The 16862-nt window shown below is 46.5% G+C and overlaps 1 protein-coding gene across 3 annotated transcripts in view; it reads right to left on the bottom strand.

The window, feature by feature from the left end:
• The window catches only part of LOC107270370 (zinc finger protein basonuclin-2), a 107032-nt gene extending 90176 nt beyond the window's left edge, over positions 1–16856 (bottom strand). Inside the window, exons 1-2 of one of the 3 annotated variants that reach the window (XM_015745315.2) lie at positions 16771–16856; positions 2887–3078 (exon numbers count right to left, since the gene is read on the bottom strand). In XM_015745315.2, coding sequence (XP_015600801.2) covers positions 2887–3078; positions 16771–16833 — 255 coding nt within the window. In that variant the 5' untranslated portion in view covers positions 16834–16856. Of the gene's footprint in view, positions 1–2886; positions 3079–10072; positions 12076–16770 lie in introns of those variants that run through there. The other 2 variants (XM_015745314.2, XM_015745313.2) reach the window with 2 other exon arrangements.
• Between the last annotated feature and the right edge of the window lie 6 nt (positions 16857–16862).

Below are 16862 nucleotides of genomic sequence, written 5' to 3'. Positions count from 1 at the left end.
GTGAAAGGGTCGCCTTATTCCGAGCGGCGACATCTAACGCCGGGCGAATGACTTATTAGGGAAGCCACTCGTAAAACGTGATAAAACATCATCTTTAAAGGAAGCAACAAAATCCGCATGCGGTTATTAGCCCGGTCACTTGTCTCGGAAGTAATATCTCGCTCTAAGAAAGATACGAGCTATGATTGTCTCATCCTTTCTCACGTCGTATGCGCTACTAATCTAGGTACGCAGTGTGTACGTATACACGTGTATATGTACTTACGGATACGAGATTACGTCGGCCGCTACAGCTACCGTAACTACCTATATAGGTCTAAGCAATAATTTTATTACCTCAACAATTTCATATGGCAGACGACCAAATCACAGAGGAAATCCATTGTGTATCACGACTACGCGAGACAGTCGGGGCTTCTCCGAAGGTAGAAGATTGCTTATTAGTTAGGAAGAAGGTGCGGGGGACCGTGGAATAGAAAGCCCAGTGACAATTTGATAGATTGAGCTTTTTGTCGCTGAACGCTAGAGGAGTCGTTAGGCCGCTAGGGAATTGAGGTGTTTTTTTTTTTCCTCACCCGAATAACTAATAACGAGCTCCACTTGTCTTATCTGCGAGCATGACTACCTAGAGAAAGAGAGCGAGTATGTGCGTATGTGCGTGTGCGCGTGTGTGACAGAGATAGAGAGAGAAAGAAAGGAGAGGGACATCCTCGTGTCAGGCCGAAAGCCGATGTGCTCCATAGGCGCGTGCTTGCCATATGTTCTTCTGTAGAGAGTCTTCTGTACGAGAAGTATTTCCTTTTTATTTTTCTTTATCTTTCTCTCTTACTCGCCCCGCTCTCTCACTCTCTCTCTACGCCTACGTGCTCCTTACGAATAGGTTTTAAGGAAAAAAAGCAGAAATGAAAAAAGACTCGTTCGGTGACATGTCCAGCACAAGCTATTGATCTTCTGCTCTTTTTTAGATTCTTTATTATCGTCTGGGGATCGTGTAGTTCAGAATTGTACAAGAGAGGAATCTTAACCTTCGAGGTTTATTAATCCGTGGAGATATACAAGCACGCAGAACGAAACGACCGATACTACTGTACAAGTGTGAATACTACCGCGGTAACTGGTAATAATAGTATTACTAATAGTAGGTGGAAAGAAAAGGGAGCGTGAAATCGGTCGCGAGCCAGTCACTCGTTTCATTCGTTTACTACCGTTTCGGTTCTCCGTGCCGGTTAACGTCGATTGCGCAGCGTGATGTTTTGCCACACGATTCTCAAGTTAGCATTAGATTTTCGGATGCGGGATGCTGCACGTGTAAGGTTAGCATATCATTTTCAGAAATCCCATTTTCTTTAGCCAAACGATCACAACTATTGTCAAATACTTAATTGTCAAATACAAATCACGAGTTCTAGAACTCTGCTCGATGCAAAGGGACCTGTAGTTTTACTTTGAGATGCCGCCATATGAGAATCCAACTTGACAATTATTTTTTCCATTGCTTTTGAGCACCGAGCACTCACCACTCGTCATCGAAGCTCAGTCGGTTGAAACTCTAGCTCACGAGGAACAACCTCCCGGTTATAAACCAAAGCCGGATAACGAACGCGCTTGAAAATCCGTTTGATGGCTTGAAAAGATAAAAAAAAACCAACCCCCATAGTCGCTGTAAAGGGATGAAACATCACTCGTGGTATTTAAGGGATGAACGTGCATTTCTTTTAATTCCTGTTACAATAAAATCAAATGAGATTGGCCTGAGCAACGAGAACCGTTTGAGCTGTCACGACAATGAGACAGTGAGTTTAATAGGGCAAACACCTGACACCCCCTGTGGATTATGCTCTGTGTATTCCGGAAGGGGGTTGCTTTGACAAATGGCCTTTCAAGACTCTTTCGTTCCGGGAAACACAATATCATTGTGACAAAACTGTAAATTGAATATCGACCCGGATACCCGTCAAGTTAACTATACCGCGTTACACCTGTATACGAATTTGGTATACGCCATAGAAAAAGCTACCCGACAAGACAAGTTTTGTGTCTCGTGCTGCTGGACATTAAATCTAATCGGCGGAGTTTTGCGATCGTTCCGCTTTGGGGCTTTAAACGAATTCAGGTACCCGACAAAACGATTCAGAAATCCTGCATGTAACGTAATTCATGTTTCAGTATCGTCCCCTCATTCAGTCCGGCTGGCTAGATTAATGCTTTGAGCTTTTAATACTGGGTTTGGAGCGTTCAGGGATTTTTGTGTGCATTTACGAGCTTTCAATTAAACGAGAGTAGCACAGGCCAGTGAAGGTTAGAGAGGTGAATTAATAGGATGGGATATGCAGGTGAAAAAAGATGGAGAGGAAGGAAGGTTTCGCCTTCGCGTTTACTTTCGACAAATGTATCATTTTGCTCTTGGTCAAAATAAAAAGCTCATTATTCGTAAGCGAGCGAAATAAAGCAGGGTGCCGAGGTGTCGTTGAAATAGCGTGTGTCGTTGATTCTTAATAAAGGAAGAAAATTACAGGGCCGAGTACAACATACCGGGGACCCTAGTCCAATCCAGCGGGAACCCCCAACGTGTAATTTGGCTTTTCGAGCTACACTTCTGAACACGGATTTATGGTGTCACCAGACGACACGCGAACGCGATATAGTTATTGGATCGGAAGAAGCTCTACGAGGCACAGGGCCTCTGTTTCTGTTTTATGTTTTATGGAAACGACTGAATTATACTTGGCTAGAATGTCCATGGCGTGCCGTGTCATTATTCGGAAGACTGGCACATACGATTCGGATAGCCACGGACGGAGCGGGTGGGTCTGGACTATGAATATTTACGACTAGACACACGAGAACTATTTACATGAATATGTTACTTCTTTTTTTGTCACTCACCGTGCAGATTGTAGGTGTCTGGCCATGGATCTTGTTCCCGTCCACAGGACCTTCCGGTCCTTTCGGTGGATCTGCGTGAGGGCGCGATGGAAATGAATTTATTGACGAATTCGTGGAATTATTCGAATTTCCAATGTGACTCGTTAGACTGGTGCTCGCTGGAATTTCAGGACGAAAAAACCACGTTGGCCACTGGAAAAGAAAAAAAAAAAAAAAAAAAAAAAAAAAAAAAAAAAAAAAAAAAAAAAAAAAAAAAAAAAAAAAAAACCCAAAACATTAAAGTTAATCTCTGAAGTTTGTCGTCTGGCCTCGTAAGTAACTCTGCGATCTCGTAACCAGCTAGGGCACGCATGTTCGTCAGCGAACAATTTGTTTACACGAATTCTATCAGTAGGAAAGTCAAAAAATTCGTGGGATCTTTAGGATCGAGAGATAAAGGTTCGCCATGAGAAAGGTCCAAACATTAGTGTCACTGGCTGAATATGAGCCTCTCTAAGATAGATGATACAGGCCCTGACCCTGAGACAGCACGTTCTGCCGAAGTGCTCGTGCGTGTGGTCCATTGAGTGTCTTTTAAAGAGATATAAAATACTAGAAGGAATAATGAAAAAAAAAATCCAATTTTAAACTTCTGACATCACAGCCACCTTAAGGACTTTTTGATATTGGAATCTGAACAGATCGTGTCGTTATCATATAACGGATGAACCTGTCGGTAATTCATTCGTGTACCTATCTCGAAAGAGATCAGCGAGCACGTGGGACGACTGTTCGACGATCTGTGAAAATTGCCCAGAAAACGGCGTGCCTATATATTTTTGCGCTTCAAGCAGAAACAGAAGCGGAAGAAGATGGAGAAGCTGAAGTATACCGCGGTGGTCTGGCGAATGTCTCTTCCCGTTAGGCTGCAAGAGTTAACGCCTTTACCAAAATAACAAACTCCTGAAACCCCGAGTTACGCTACTTCGTCAGGGCCCCGGAATGATTTACCAATTTGCCAATTACCCGATTTCAAGTTTCGCGCCAGACATCGAATAACAGAACACAGTCGATTCGACTGCTCTTTCTTTCCCTCCTATACGGTTCTTCAACTTCCATCCGCCACATGCAAATATTATTCTCCCTGTTAAAGTGCATAGACGCATTCGGCAGATTTTCATTTCCATTCGAATGAATTTCTGCAAACGCAATTTAAATATCAAAATATTTTCAACTCCGACCCGAATCCAGTTATGAATTCCTGACATTATCAATAAATAAGAATTAGAGTTTCAGCCACTTCAACATTTATCCGCGACCTCGGATACAGTTGCCAAGTGCGTTCTTTGCAGCGAAGAAGATAGTCGCACGTACCATGTGCACAGAAGAGAATGTTCGCGAGAAAGAGCGAAGTCGCCAAGTGATGTGAAGTGGAAGATTCGTTTTCTTGTATTTTCAGACTTTTTCTCATTCGAGTACACGTACTGGCGAAAGGCTACGTCAGCGGCAGTTGACGTGCCGGGCCGACGTTACACAGAGGCCATGCAACCTTTCGGACACGCCGCTAAGTCAAAGGGGATAATTATGCATTTTATATTTTACGTTACATTACACTTACATCGAGAGCTCTCTGCGACAAGTATCAATTTGCCTGCGACGCGCCACAGCGAATTTGCCACGAATACGAAACGCGCGCCGCTTCAGTCATGCTGTATCCTCATCTGCCGTCTTCTTCTACGAGCCTTAAAAATAACCCTACTCCTTGAGAAGCAGAACCAAGGGACTTTTGTTGAACTTTTACAAAACATCGAGTCTTTCCTAGTATTTTCACAATTATCGCGAATCTTCGTAACAATAAGAGACGCGTGCATCACGCACAGGTCACGGCATGTGACAGGGAACAATGAGTCTGGGGAAGGGTGTGAATTAATGGAAAGTTAAGGGAGATCGTAGAGACCATATGTCAATAGAGAGCGCGCAAGGAGGCCGATCTCCTTGTATGAAATTAGCAATTAAGAATTCAAAGAGTAACGATTGTCCCTCGTAAGATGCGATCGAAAAATGGATAAAGAGTACTCGGTAATCTTTAGGTGTCATCTGTGGTAGACGTAACGCCCTTTTCCGTTGGTATTCCAACGGAGAGCGAATGGCACGATATCCGGACGCGAGTGCGAGGAGCTCGAGGAAGATCGTGAGGAATCGCGAAGGATCGTGAAAGGAGCAGGAAGGCAGAGCTGGGAGTTTCTGGGATGTCGGCTCTTACAGAAATGGGTGGGATTCAGGGAATAGTCTCGAGCAAGGTACGTGCGATTAGAACGTCCAGTAGAGAATGAGCAAATGAACGGCCATTGCTCGTTAACTTCTTCTCCGGTCTTTGAGTCGGTCATTAAAACTAATCTTTAAGTAGAAAGCAATGAATCCCGTGTTGCCGAGCGTGCACGCATATTCGATTCCGAAATGGGCGAGAAGATGACTTCACGATTAATTAACCGGACATCGATTACCCATTCGTTGACTGCTATGATTGATATAATGACAGACTGTTCTCGTGCGATGAGCCAGCTATCTAATTGACAAATAATTGTCAACGTGCGGTAGGCATAGGGGCCGGTTCACGTAAACCGGCTCTGGCGGATGATCTTATGGAGGAGGTACCCAAGATAGATACCACTCGAGGTACTAAGGTAGGTGGTTAGGTTAGGTAGATAGGCAGGTAGGTACGTAGGCAGGCAGGCAGGCAGGCAGGCAGGAAGATCAGGAAGGGAAGGAAAACAGGTAAGAATGGCCACGCTCGATGTTAGTTGGGTAAACTACTCCTGGGTAAAGGAAGAGTGGTTAGTCGGGGCTCAGGCGATATATCGCAGAGTCGATAAAAATGTCAGCGATTGGTCGTTCGAGTAAAATTAATTGAACGCACAAATTATTCAGAAACAATACTATCAGGAATCTCGCGACCCCCGAGGGCCAGATCGGCGACCACACGGAACACGCATCGATTCTCCTATTACGGGCATTGTGTTGAGTTTTATGCAAGCAAAGCATTGGTATTGTGCGCGATGACGCCCACAGACGTTATCGAGTATCAAGCGTCGCGACGGCATTGTACCATCCTGACGGCGCTAACGAGCTGTCGTTAAGTATACGTCACAGAGCCGTACCCTAACACGCGGCCAGCTCGTTCCTCCTGTTTACACGGAAATTTGACTATGCACAGAACCGAGGATAATCCATGGGCCTCCCCTATAATAACATTGAGTCTCCCCGAGCAGGCAGCAGTCAGACCTACCACTCCAATGGAACACGTAGATTCTCCCGAGCCGGATGGAAGTAGATCAGCGCACGCCCACTCGCTCGCTCTTTCACTCGCTGGGGCTCGTCCTTGTTCCCAGAACGATACAACCTGTTGAGACGTCGAAATCTTTCCAAGAGGAAACGCAGAAACGAACGAGTGAATAAGTCAACCAAGAGAATCAACGAGTGAGCGAGGAGAACCCAATTAAAGCATCGAACGCGTCCTAATTAACTCCTCAATTACGCGGTTCCCCTCTGACTTCGGGCAAACAAAGAAGGTGGGCAGGCAGGGTCACCCACTGCGCGAGCTCAGCAACCTCCGTGGCCCCGCAGGCTCTGGGTACACATTATAATTGCGCATATTAAAATGGCGTCACGGCTACGCCAGCCATCCAGACAGCCAGCCAGCCATCTTTAATCAATAATGGAGCATCAGGGACCATGACAACAGATACCCTTTCCCGGGTTTCCGTCTCACGGACCCCCCGGGCAAGGGTTGCTCGCCTTCCTAGCGTATCTAGAGTTTGGATACCATGCCAACAGTGTTGGGTTACATCAGCACCTACCCGAAGCACAGCATCCCTTTCCACTTTCGACCCTTAAAACTCAGATGGGCCCATGCTTGCCAACCCCTCAGACCTGCCCTTCGTCCTGACCCATCACGTATCCCGCCAACCCCATCGAAAGACGCGATGTCATTTTTTGCCCTCAACCATCTCACGTTCTCGCTCCCTTAAAGCGCAAACTTATGCGCCTCCCATCTTTCTCTACACTTACTTTTACCATGCAAATAGGAGGCCCTACGTAAATATCCACAGACTTCGAGATACAGGTATCCCAATTCTTGGTATATCTGGATTCTATCGCGGCACAATGAACGCAAAAGTATAAAAAGGGCCAGGCCAGCGTGTACCCCGTGAGGCAGTATTTTTTTCAAGGATCGAAAGTAAGGGTCCGATGGAGGTATAAGCGCTGTAAAAAAGGAAGAGGGGATCGCGAGTCCTCATCTGGTTCACATGGGCTCACCCGTTGGAGAATCAAGGTAGAATTCGAGGAGGCACTGGCGGCGCGTCGTAAGGAATATAAAATTAATAGTGTCTATGCCGAGGAACAAGACGAGGGCGGTATCGGCTCTCGTTTCGGCATTGGGAGCGTGTAAAGCCATGATACAGAGCCGCAGTGCGGTCCCCATCAAAGCGACGATCCACCATTGCCCGACCATTGCCGGACACGCCAGGGGCGCAACAGCTTGATACATCGTTACACGCTGTTTCTTCCATGTGCCCTTACACAGGATCCCATACAAACCTTAACAACACCCTTTACTTTCATCCTTACTGCCATCGGAGTGCCTACCAAGAGACTTGGACCGGAATATCATCGACGCTATCTCGAGAGCACGCTATAGGCACTGGCTTTGTGTCAATTGAAAGATATTATACTTTTTTCCCCCTTTTCGTTTTATGGACCAAAAGTGCATCCACGGTCATTAGACCACTGCTGAACAAACCCCAAGAATTTAAGTGTCCAACGATACATTATTTTACTGGGCATTCTATTGCCGATTCTTAATTATACTCTAGGAATGAAATAATGCACGCGCGTGCGCCTATGTTGAATATCGACGGACACGGGAGATGAGTCGCGTCACTGTTTTATGGAGGCATCAATTACTTTAATATTCATGGTCGTAATATCGCTGCTCCGCGGCTCGGTAGGTGTCAGCGCTCGTAAAGCATTGACCAGCGTCGTTTCGTGCTTTGTAACGTAATCATACGCTCGTAGAACACTAGTCGGATTATAATAATGTTTACTATGCGACTATGAGTTACTCGTTTAATGGCCCCATAAAGAATCACCAGGTCGTGTTTAACCAGCCACCATCTGCTCGTTAGAGTACCGCGAGTTCGAACCGAGGATAGGATTTGCTGTGGAGAGAAAGATTTCCATTCGACTTCGTCCTCGATAATCATTTTATGCATACTCCAAGGTCAACGCGATCACCTCATCAACGTTGGACAACGATAATTATGAGGATAGATAGTTGAGAAATTTGCAAAATTTCTATTAACCTCCAAATACGATCTTGTCGATTTTGGATTTGGATTGGAGAAATCGAGTTTGATAATATCGACGTTGAATCCGCGCATGGTGACGAATCGTCACGCTACGTCAAAACGAGGGCACAACGGGAATAAATAATTAGTGTGCGGTTTGGGGCTTGCGGTTTCGATGCGCACGCGCCTTGTCGTGCGCCGCGGTGCCTGTCGACGGCTGACGGTCCTCCCTTTAATAATATAGAGGGCAACTTTTTTATTTACCGTTCCGAATTAAGGGATACCAAACGAACCAGGAGGTTTCCTCGGCATAACCGGATGTGCGTCTTACTCTCGATAATATATTACATGTGTAGTATATACACGATAAAAATCACAGGATCGCCGTAAGGTTACCTAAATATCAACAAGAAAGAAATCACGATTTTCCGTCCTACAAAAAGTCTCACTAAAGATCCCGGGCGCTCGTGGCTCAAAGAAAGGGGGATAAAGAGAGTTAAAAAAAAAATGAGAGAAACAAACACCTCCCTTGTTTAATATGTTTACACGGGGAAAGCGTGACGCTGTTTTCCCATTCCCCGTGTAAGCGGCTCGTCTATTCTATGGGATATTGGAGCAGTGGTATATAGGGTGGTTCGCTCCTGCCACCGTAGCGCCATGTGTTGTGCCCATTGGAAACCCTCAGGTAGAAAAAGACTAGTAAACTTCGAGCACGCATCTGGCGAGCGAGCGAGGGAGCGAGGAAGTTGAAATTCAAGTTCGTGATGATCCGTCCGACAATGTATAGAAATGTAGAAATCCGTCTTCCTGAACATTCCAAGTATTTTACTTGGGGATTTGAGTGCAGCATATGATTTTCATACATTAATACATTAAGCGTTCCCACAGTGGCGCCGGACGTCCTTACGAGTCTCGTGCGATGAAAAAAAGCGAGAAAAATTCACGGCTAGTGAATCTATACTTCCGATATGAATTGGTGAGAATGATAAACGTTACGGCGTATAATAACTCCCGAGTTTATCCTCGCTCGATGACGTGTGATGTTTGCTCCAATAGAAATTATCATGATGGGCACTGCTGTTAAGAATAGAATTATCGGCCGAGGGTTATATACGTATTATGGTGTCAGCGCTACTCTGCATAAAGGGGAAGCCACAGTGGCTTTTATGTAGCTGATCGATCGACAGTTCTACCACCCTCTTTGGTATTTCAAAGATGGCCTATTACGCGTACGAGAAAAATATCCAATTCACGGGTGAATCGAATGTAGGTTGGTCGGTCAATTTTTTCATACCCACTTTTTAACCGAGCCAATGCAATTTTTATGAGACAAATTTTGGTTCGACAGGAAATAACCAGAGTTACTGTTTCAACTTGTACGTCTATAACCCGTCACGCTACGGGTACGCTGTCGTGATACAGGCGTAGAATCCAACTGTGGAAAGTAAACGGTCGTTACGCGAGGAGAGCGAGTGGGTGAGAGCTAGCGGGGAAGCGTGCAACCGAGTGTCCCTCGGAACAGAGGGGACGCGAATGCCCAAGGAGAACAAAAGAAGAAGATGAAAACCCATATCTTGACACGCTCCGAAACAATGATCGTTAAGCAAACCGAAGGCCATTTTCATTTGGCGAGCAATCAGACCTTAGGGCTGTCTCGGTGAGGGATATCGCGAGGCTTAAAGTTCCCTCGCGAGTCGGAGATGCCTCGGGGGCCTCAGGATCCCCATAATCACTGTAATTCCGCAGCCGTCGCGCGTCTTATTATTCACGCAGTTCGCGTTCGCGTTAGGTTCAATTGAGGATAATGCGAGCTAATGCCGTTTGGTAATGATTAACTATACTGGATTTTAAGAACTGACCGGCGTGGGTGGATGAAGTCCTCTGAGCGTCGTGTTGCTCCATTTCCGCTGTCTTGAAGAATAATGATTCCTGTAGTGACTATTGTTATTCTGATGGCTATTGTAGGGACTTTGCACGTGGGGATGACGATAACCACCATAGGGAACATGGGGATAACTGGACATTGATTTCCTATGTTCGTTAGCACGATGAAAATTCGCGGGATCGTATCTCTGATGGTGCAAGAATCCGTCGCTTATTGAATTCGTCGTGGCTCCTCTGTACGCCGAATGTCCATCGACTCTTGATCGATCATGATCGTGAGGTTCGTTGTAAGGTTTACAGGCTGATCGATCCGGTGAGTGTCCTGGTGGAAAGGTTGGTGGCGGTGCCGGTGGGGGTGCTGGCGGTGGTCCATAAAAATGAGGGAATCCGAGAAGATGATAACCAGGATTCTGAGCTTGACACGTAATCTTGGGGAATTCGATGCTGCTGTTCTTATTGGTTGGCAAACATGCTTCCTTCCTGGCACAACGATATTCGCCAAAGTCTTCCTGAGTTTCACCTTTCACGTCCACCACCTCGTCCTCGGGTACCTCTTGCTTCACCTCGACCTCAGGATCCTTTTCCGAGACTTCGCTCTTCACCATGAATTCCTTTGGGGGCTTTGCGACTAGGTCTACAGGACTGGAAGCTGGACCCGGGCCCGGATTAACGTCACAGCTTCCAAGACTTGCTTGCTGCATACTTAAAGTTTCACTGCCACGAGCGATATACTACTCCCGGAAGTGCCATCCCTGTTGGAAGCAATTCTACGATCGGACGCATCACCCTGAAACTAGCCATAAAAATGACGGCGTCTTCGAAAATCAATTGTTCGTGCCAATCGATGGGGATAAGAGAATCCGAGGGCGCTGTAAGGCACGAGTCGAGTCTTAAAAAAGTTTCATCTATTTCTCATTCCTTCGATTCGTACTGCATCCATGAGGCGATCCTTGCTACTCCGTGAGAATTTCCGGTTGCCCTGATAACGTTTGGTCGTAGGGCCATGAGAGATCCTCGTAGCAGTGAAATCAGGCGGAGTTTAACAATTCCACGTTGCGACGGGGAAGCCGGTGTGTGTTCGTTTACTCGGTCGTATTGGATCCTAGGGAGGGGATAGAACGGGAAGCAAGGGCGGCGTGACAGTTTCCGTGTCACGTGTCTCCGACCTTAAGCCCCGCCTACGAATCCGATTTTCGCTTGGAAGGATCGTTACCTGACATCCCCGACCAATGGGAACGTCATCGTGCCTTCCTTTCTTTTCAAAACCAAGTGGTAGCAGCCCCTCTGAACGGGGAGTCGGCCGAGTGACACTTCGGGACACTTGAACGCGGTCTCATCACCTCCCTACGTAGTACCATATCACTGCGTCAGAGTCATGGCAACACACAGGCAGTTTTCCTTCAACTTCAAGAGACACTTTCACTGACCATTCAAAAATGATTCACGAGGTTAACATTAATTTTAATAATTTTTACCACTTTTCGTCCTTCCATCGTCCCACCTGTCTTAGGACCAACCGATCATCCTTCTATTCCTTTTCCATCCTCCCCATCTATCCAGCTCCGTTCCTTATCGAGGTAAACTATCACCGCACTGCTTCAATGTACCACAATAACAGCACGCTCCGAAGCGCGAACCTCAAAAGTTCTATTCCACGCGAAATCTCCTGACGTACTGTCACTACTTCTCGCCAGCAGCGCTTTCCTCATGCACGATTAGCCGACGCGGCACGACACGGACTCTGATTTCTGTACCAACGGCACTCTCGATACGGTAATCGGACTATCAATTAAGGGGATAAACTATCGATACGTAGCCGCCATACGTAAGGAAGCCGGCCCCGTCGAGCTGGTCGCGTACGAGTTTCATTCCACGCAGCATGAAACTCTTGGCAGAGGTGCGCGGCCACCACCGAACCCCGAGAACACACGAACTCAGCCGAGCTGAACCGAACCCCACGAGTATTCTACCTACACTCTCTACCTCTGCTCTCTGCCACTTTCTGCTTCGGCCAACTTCACCAGACGCTGACTCCTTTACAGCACTGCCTCCATGCTACTTCGCGCTTCTGCCCTGGCACTGACGTGGGATTGGATGAAATCGCTTGATAATCTACATCCTCGAGATTAAGCTGGACTTGGTCAAAAAGAATCTTGGACAATTGTCATTAGTTGACTAGTCATTCAAGCTACAGTAAGCGATGCGCTTAAACCTTGCAAGACCCCAAAGCAGACATTAGTAATATTCTGACATATTGAGATCAAATCGAAAGCCACTTCATCTTTGACGTAAGGAGACCTCCTCCTCCACAGACAAGATTACTTCTTCGGCATATTTTCGAAAAATATGTGATAACATTTTTCTCGCCCCAAGTCAATCGTAATCGAACAGTGAGCCATTATTTGTACTTTACGCTTCAACGCTTCAATATGGATGAACGGCCTTTATCGCCTACGTTGCATAGCCGCCCAGCTGTCTGCTCTGTTATCCTACGAGGTAAAAGACTGACGTTAGGTTTTCCAAGCTATCGAAGCTATTAACAACATTGATAGAGAAACAGTTTCCACTCTGGATTCCACTTTCGCTCGTTTCCGTACGTAACTCGGATAGTATCCGTGAGGTCATCGTGTCTTCTTCATGATTTGCTGTCGAAATATCAAAGGCCACTTCAGGATTCAGCGATGACTCTTCTCATAATGTATTTTCTGAGGTCCCAGCAGCATCTCCGCTTCCTCAGGTGGAAGATCATCTGAAGCCTGTCGTGCGGATATGGGCGTGAGTCCTGGACCCGGGGACAGATCTGGCCAATCGGAAGGAGGAAGGCGTGGACCAGTTCTGGGGACACTACGGACGACAGAAGTAGGGACGCGCTGAGGACACCAGACCTCCTGTCGCAGTCGTGTACGCGACCTCTCTACCTTCAAGCTCCTGGTGGGGCAACCGTCGGAGGGACTCGAGGAGAAGTGGCAGGTGGTGGGGTCGCTTCTACCCGCCCATTCTCCATGTAGTGGGGGTCGAGTGCGCCGATTACAGCGCTCTCTCGTCTCCTACGAGTTCGAAGAAAATGCACAAGAGGAACGCGAATGCGCGCCACATCGTCACGCGACTCTGAATTACTTGCTGATCTGCGACAGGCGATTTAATACGTGCAGAGCAGCCACCAATTAGCGAGCCATTGAAGGATTTGCAAAATCTAGAGATAAAATTGCTCGTTGTAGCGAAAAATTTTTTCATTCAATGTTTTTGTTATTTCACTTGTCAATAAACGATTGCCGATACTCTTGGGGAAACCTAAAGTTCCTAGAGAAGAGGAGATTGACATTCCTTAATTACGGATTTCTCTTATCTACTGTCACCTTATCCCCTGCTCGTTCTCTCGACTAAGTCTGGGGATTAGTCTCTCTATCACTCCAGCCCACGTCGAACCCTTAATCTTCAGCCTGATAGCCCCCACTTGCCGCGTGTTGCAGACTTGGCTGGACCCAGAAGACTTGGCTCTGTACCCCTTCTTCGCTCGTTGCACCCTATCATCGATCCATTCGATCCCTTTTCCAACTGACTCCAGCAACAGATTCTGTACTGCACGTTGCAACGGGCAGTTGGACAGTTGCGCTGTACGGCTCGACGTTGGCAAGGATCTCTTATCAGTCTTGTGTCACACGAGACTATAACGGATTATACATAGGACAGGGTGTGGAATGTGACGAGTAGCTCGGAAAATGGAAACAATGTCGAAACCAAACTGGAAGAGGGTTGGTCCCGAACTCCGTTCGGGTCTGAGTGATGGATGTCACACACGTCAACGAGTCTCACCCTCGTGAAATTGGGAAAAGTATCTCAAAATGATTTATGTTTCCCTACGAGTCCCTCGTGCGTTTACTATATGTCAGAAAATCGTTGGCACTGATAGCAACCCATAGGACAACTAGAACGTGCCGGAAGCGCTTCTTGCGACAAGTTCAGAGGCAGCACTTAACTTTAATCTTTCAGCTGAATTCTTTGAAATACCAAATACTCAACTAAATTGAACGCACCACGTCAAGTCTGGCTGGTCTGACCCGATTGGCCTTTTACATTCTGCGTAATACGTGCACCAGGCAAATTGTATCGGTCCCATCGTCATAATTGAAGCGGTTTACGCTTTTGTTTTGGCATTTGACATTAAAAGTCACGCTTTTCGTGCAACTACGTCTCCGTCACGTCAAGTTGACGGATCGGCGTGCGCACTCAGGAAATTAGGCAATTTCCGGACGGTGCTCGCTCGTGCCTGCGTTTAATAGTACCTCGAGTTACTTGGAGTTCGGTAAGTGAAGCCTGCAGCAGGACTATCGCTCTTAGGAAGGACGTAAAGAGGGTTAAAATCCCCAGCCGATAATATTACTGCAAAGTCAATCCATATCCCGGAATCCCAGTGAAAAAAATCAATAGCGATTTCAATGTTCATTTTCGAAATTCCCGTAAAAACTTTGCTTTTTCCTACCATCGCCTCTGCCATTGGTCCTTCCATACGAGGCCATCGAACACGCACGAATGCACGAGAGCACGAATGCACGTATGTGCAGTGGTCGGTGCCGATAGCCCGAATGGTGAGAGCGAATCCCGGGGTCATCCTCGGGGTCGCTAATGACACACGCAGGTACAAGAGACTGTCGGCAGCAGCAACGTGCGGCCGAGGTACGCCAAACGACGCACGGTGCATCCTGCACCCCGCATCAGAATCATCCGCTCATCCGCATCCCATACGAAACGTAAACGCGAAACGTGAATTGGCCTCATCAAAGCGAACAAACAATGCTGGATGCCTCCGATGGCTCAACAACGTGTGGTTAGCCAAATCACCGCACACCGCCGACGCGCGGCTCGCATCTCATCGCTACATCTACTGGATCTACTGGATGCTGCATGTGCCGAATACCAGACACACACTGCCCTACCCACTTCCCTCGATATCTCTATCCCTCCGTGTTATACGTATATATTATACTATCCCCATATCCGCGGCTCATAGTATTTTCTCATTCTCTTTCGCTCTATCTTACTATACCTATACACATAGGTAAATGACCATGAAGAATCGACCGACTCCTATGTAACGTTGCACAGCGCGTTAAAGTCTTCTCGGGATAGACACGTATCTTTTCCGAAGCCCCTTTTTCCACTATTGCCTTCTCTGTGCTATTTGACCAATCAAATGCGCCCTGGTACAGAGCTACATAGTCGTAGATGACTAAAGTTCGTTTTTCTATGGGAATATGACCTGTGCACGAGACCACTGAAAAGTGCATAGGGCACTTTTCAAGAAATCATGCAAAATCATTTTTCATACAATTTGAAGGCTCTAGGATGGAGCACCCGAAGCGAATAATCGATGAGAAGCAATTTCAAAAAATAACCAAATTAATAATATATACATTTTTGACAACTGGGCTTGCAGCATCCGAAAACTCGTCTTTGGACCATAACTCGAGTCTAATAAAAATGTTAATCGCACGGCTCGTTAGAAGACCCCCCGTAATGTCAGCTAGAAGTTCAGTCGGGGTCACGTGGCAGGGAGTCCCCAGAAATATTTGCTCTGAAAGACCTACGATTCCTCAGCATCCCTCGATTATTTATCACCATGGTCCAAGATGTTTAGCGCCTATCTCAAAATTTAGCCAAGTTCCACCCTACGTTCAGCGGGGAAGTAAGAAAGAGCAGATCGTAAACAGTACGGGCAACAGTAAGTGAGTAAAAAGTAGTATCGACTGAGAGTCAGAAAGCAGATGCCTTTTTGAAAAACTTTGTGAAAAAAGTCAACTCGGTGAATCTCCTCAAAAGTTGCCCAAGTGCTTCTGGGGTCTTTCATGAAAATTAACGTGTATGGACATCGCGTGGGTGTACACACTGAAGCAGAAGTCTCATAGGGACACACGAGGAACCTTCCGAATGCAACAGATTTTGTGTTTTTGGGTATTCAGTCATACAGAGAAGATACGTAGGTACACAAAGTGCAGAAGGGGGGTTGATGTAGGGTTTCACTATACGTACGGTGCTCGCAGGTCTATTCAGCTATTGAGCAGTTGAACCCTCGGCACTGAGAGTTGCTGCCACTGCTAGCAGCGAGGCTGCCCTTCCTTTTACATGTTATTTTCCCCGGGTTTTAGGCACAGAAAACTAAAAAGCTAATTTACTTTAAAAGTATCCAAGCGCGCCCGAGAGCGTTTCATCAAACAGACCTTTTGAAAAGCTCGGGCTAATGCAGCCAGCGACAGATTGGTGGTGGCCAATTCTCTCTTTCTCTTTATGTTCAATTCCCCGCTCGCCCCCACCGCCCCCCGCGCTCTCATCCCGCGGATCGTCCAATGGTCATTTCGCTGATAGCTTAAACCGCCAGCGAAAATGTCCAAAGCCTCTGACTCGAATCTACCAGTATTCATTGGGCACTGATGCCACCATTATTCATTCAAGAGAATTAAAATGAACTGAGATAACTAATAGAGCTGCGAGATGCAGTGTAGTTAGAAACAGGATGGACCTATAATAACAGATCCATGGTAGATCACTCAAAACTATAGCTATATGAGACTACTCTACGCTGCAGGCATACGTCCAAATTGCATGACAAACTTTAGTAGCAATGCAATACTTATGTGTACAATGTATAAGAGCAAAAATTAAAACAAATATAACTTACCAAAGGATCCTCATTTTGATCTCCGGATTCCTTGTGTACCACGTACTGGTCCAATAAATTCATTGATAGTCCGGGCCCATTTACACGACGAT

The sequence above is a fragment of the Cephus cinctus genome, unplaced genomic scaffold (genome assembly GCF_000341935.2).
Source record: "Cephus cinctus unplaced genomic scaffold, Ccin1 Ccin1_scaffold0736, whole genome shotgun sequence".
Taxonomy (NCBI): domain Eukaryota; kingdom Metazoa; phylum Arthropoda; class Insecta; order Hymenoptera; family Cephidae; genus Cephus; species Cephus cinctus.
Note: the sequence above shows the minus strand (reverse complement) of the source record. Positions and strands in the feature narration are given on the sequence as shown.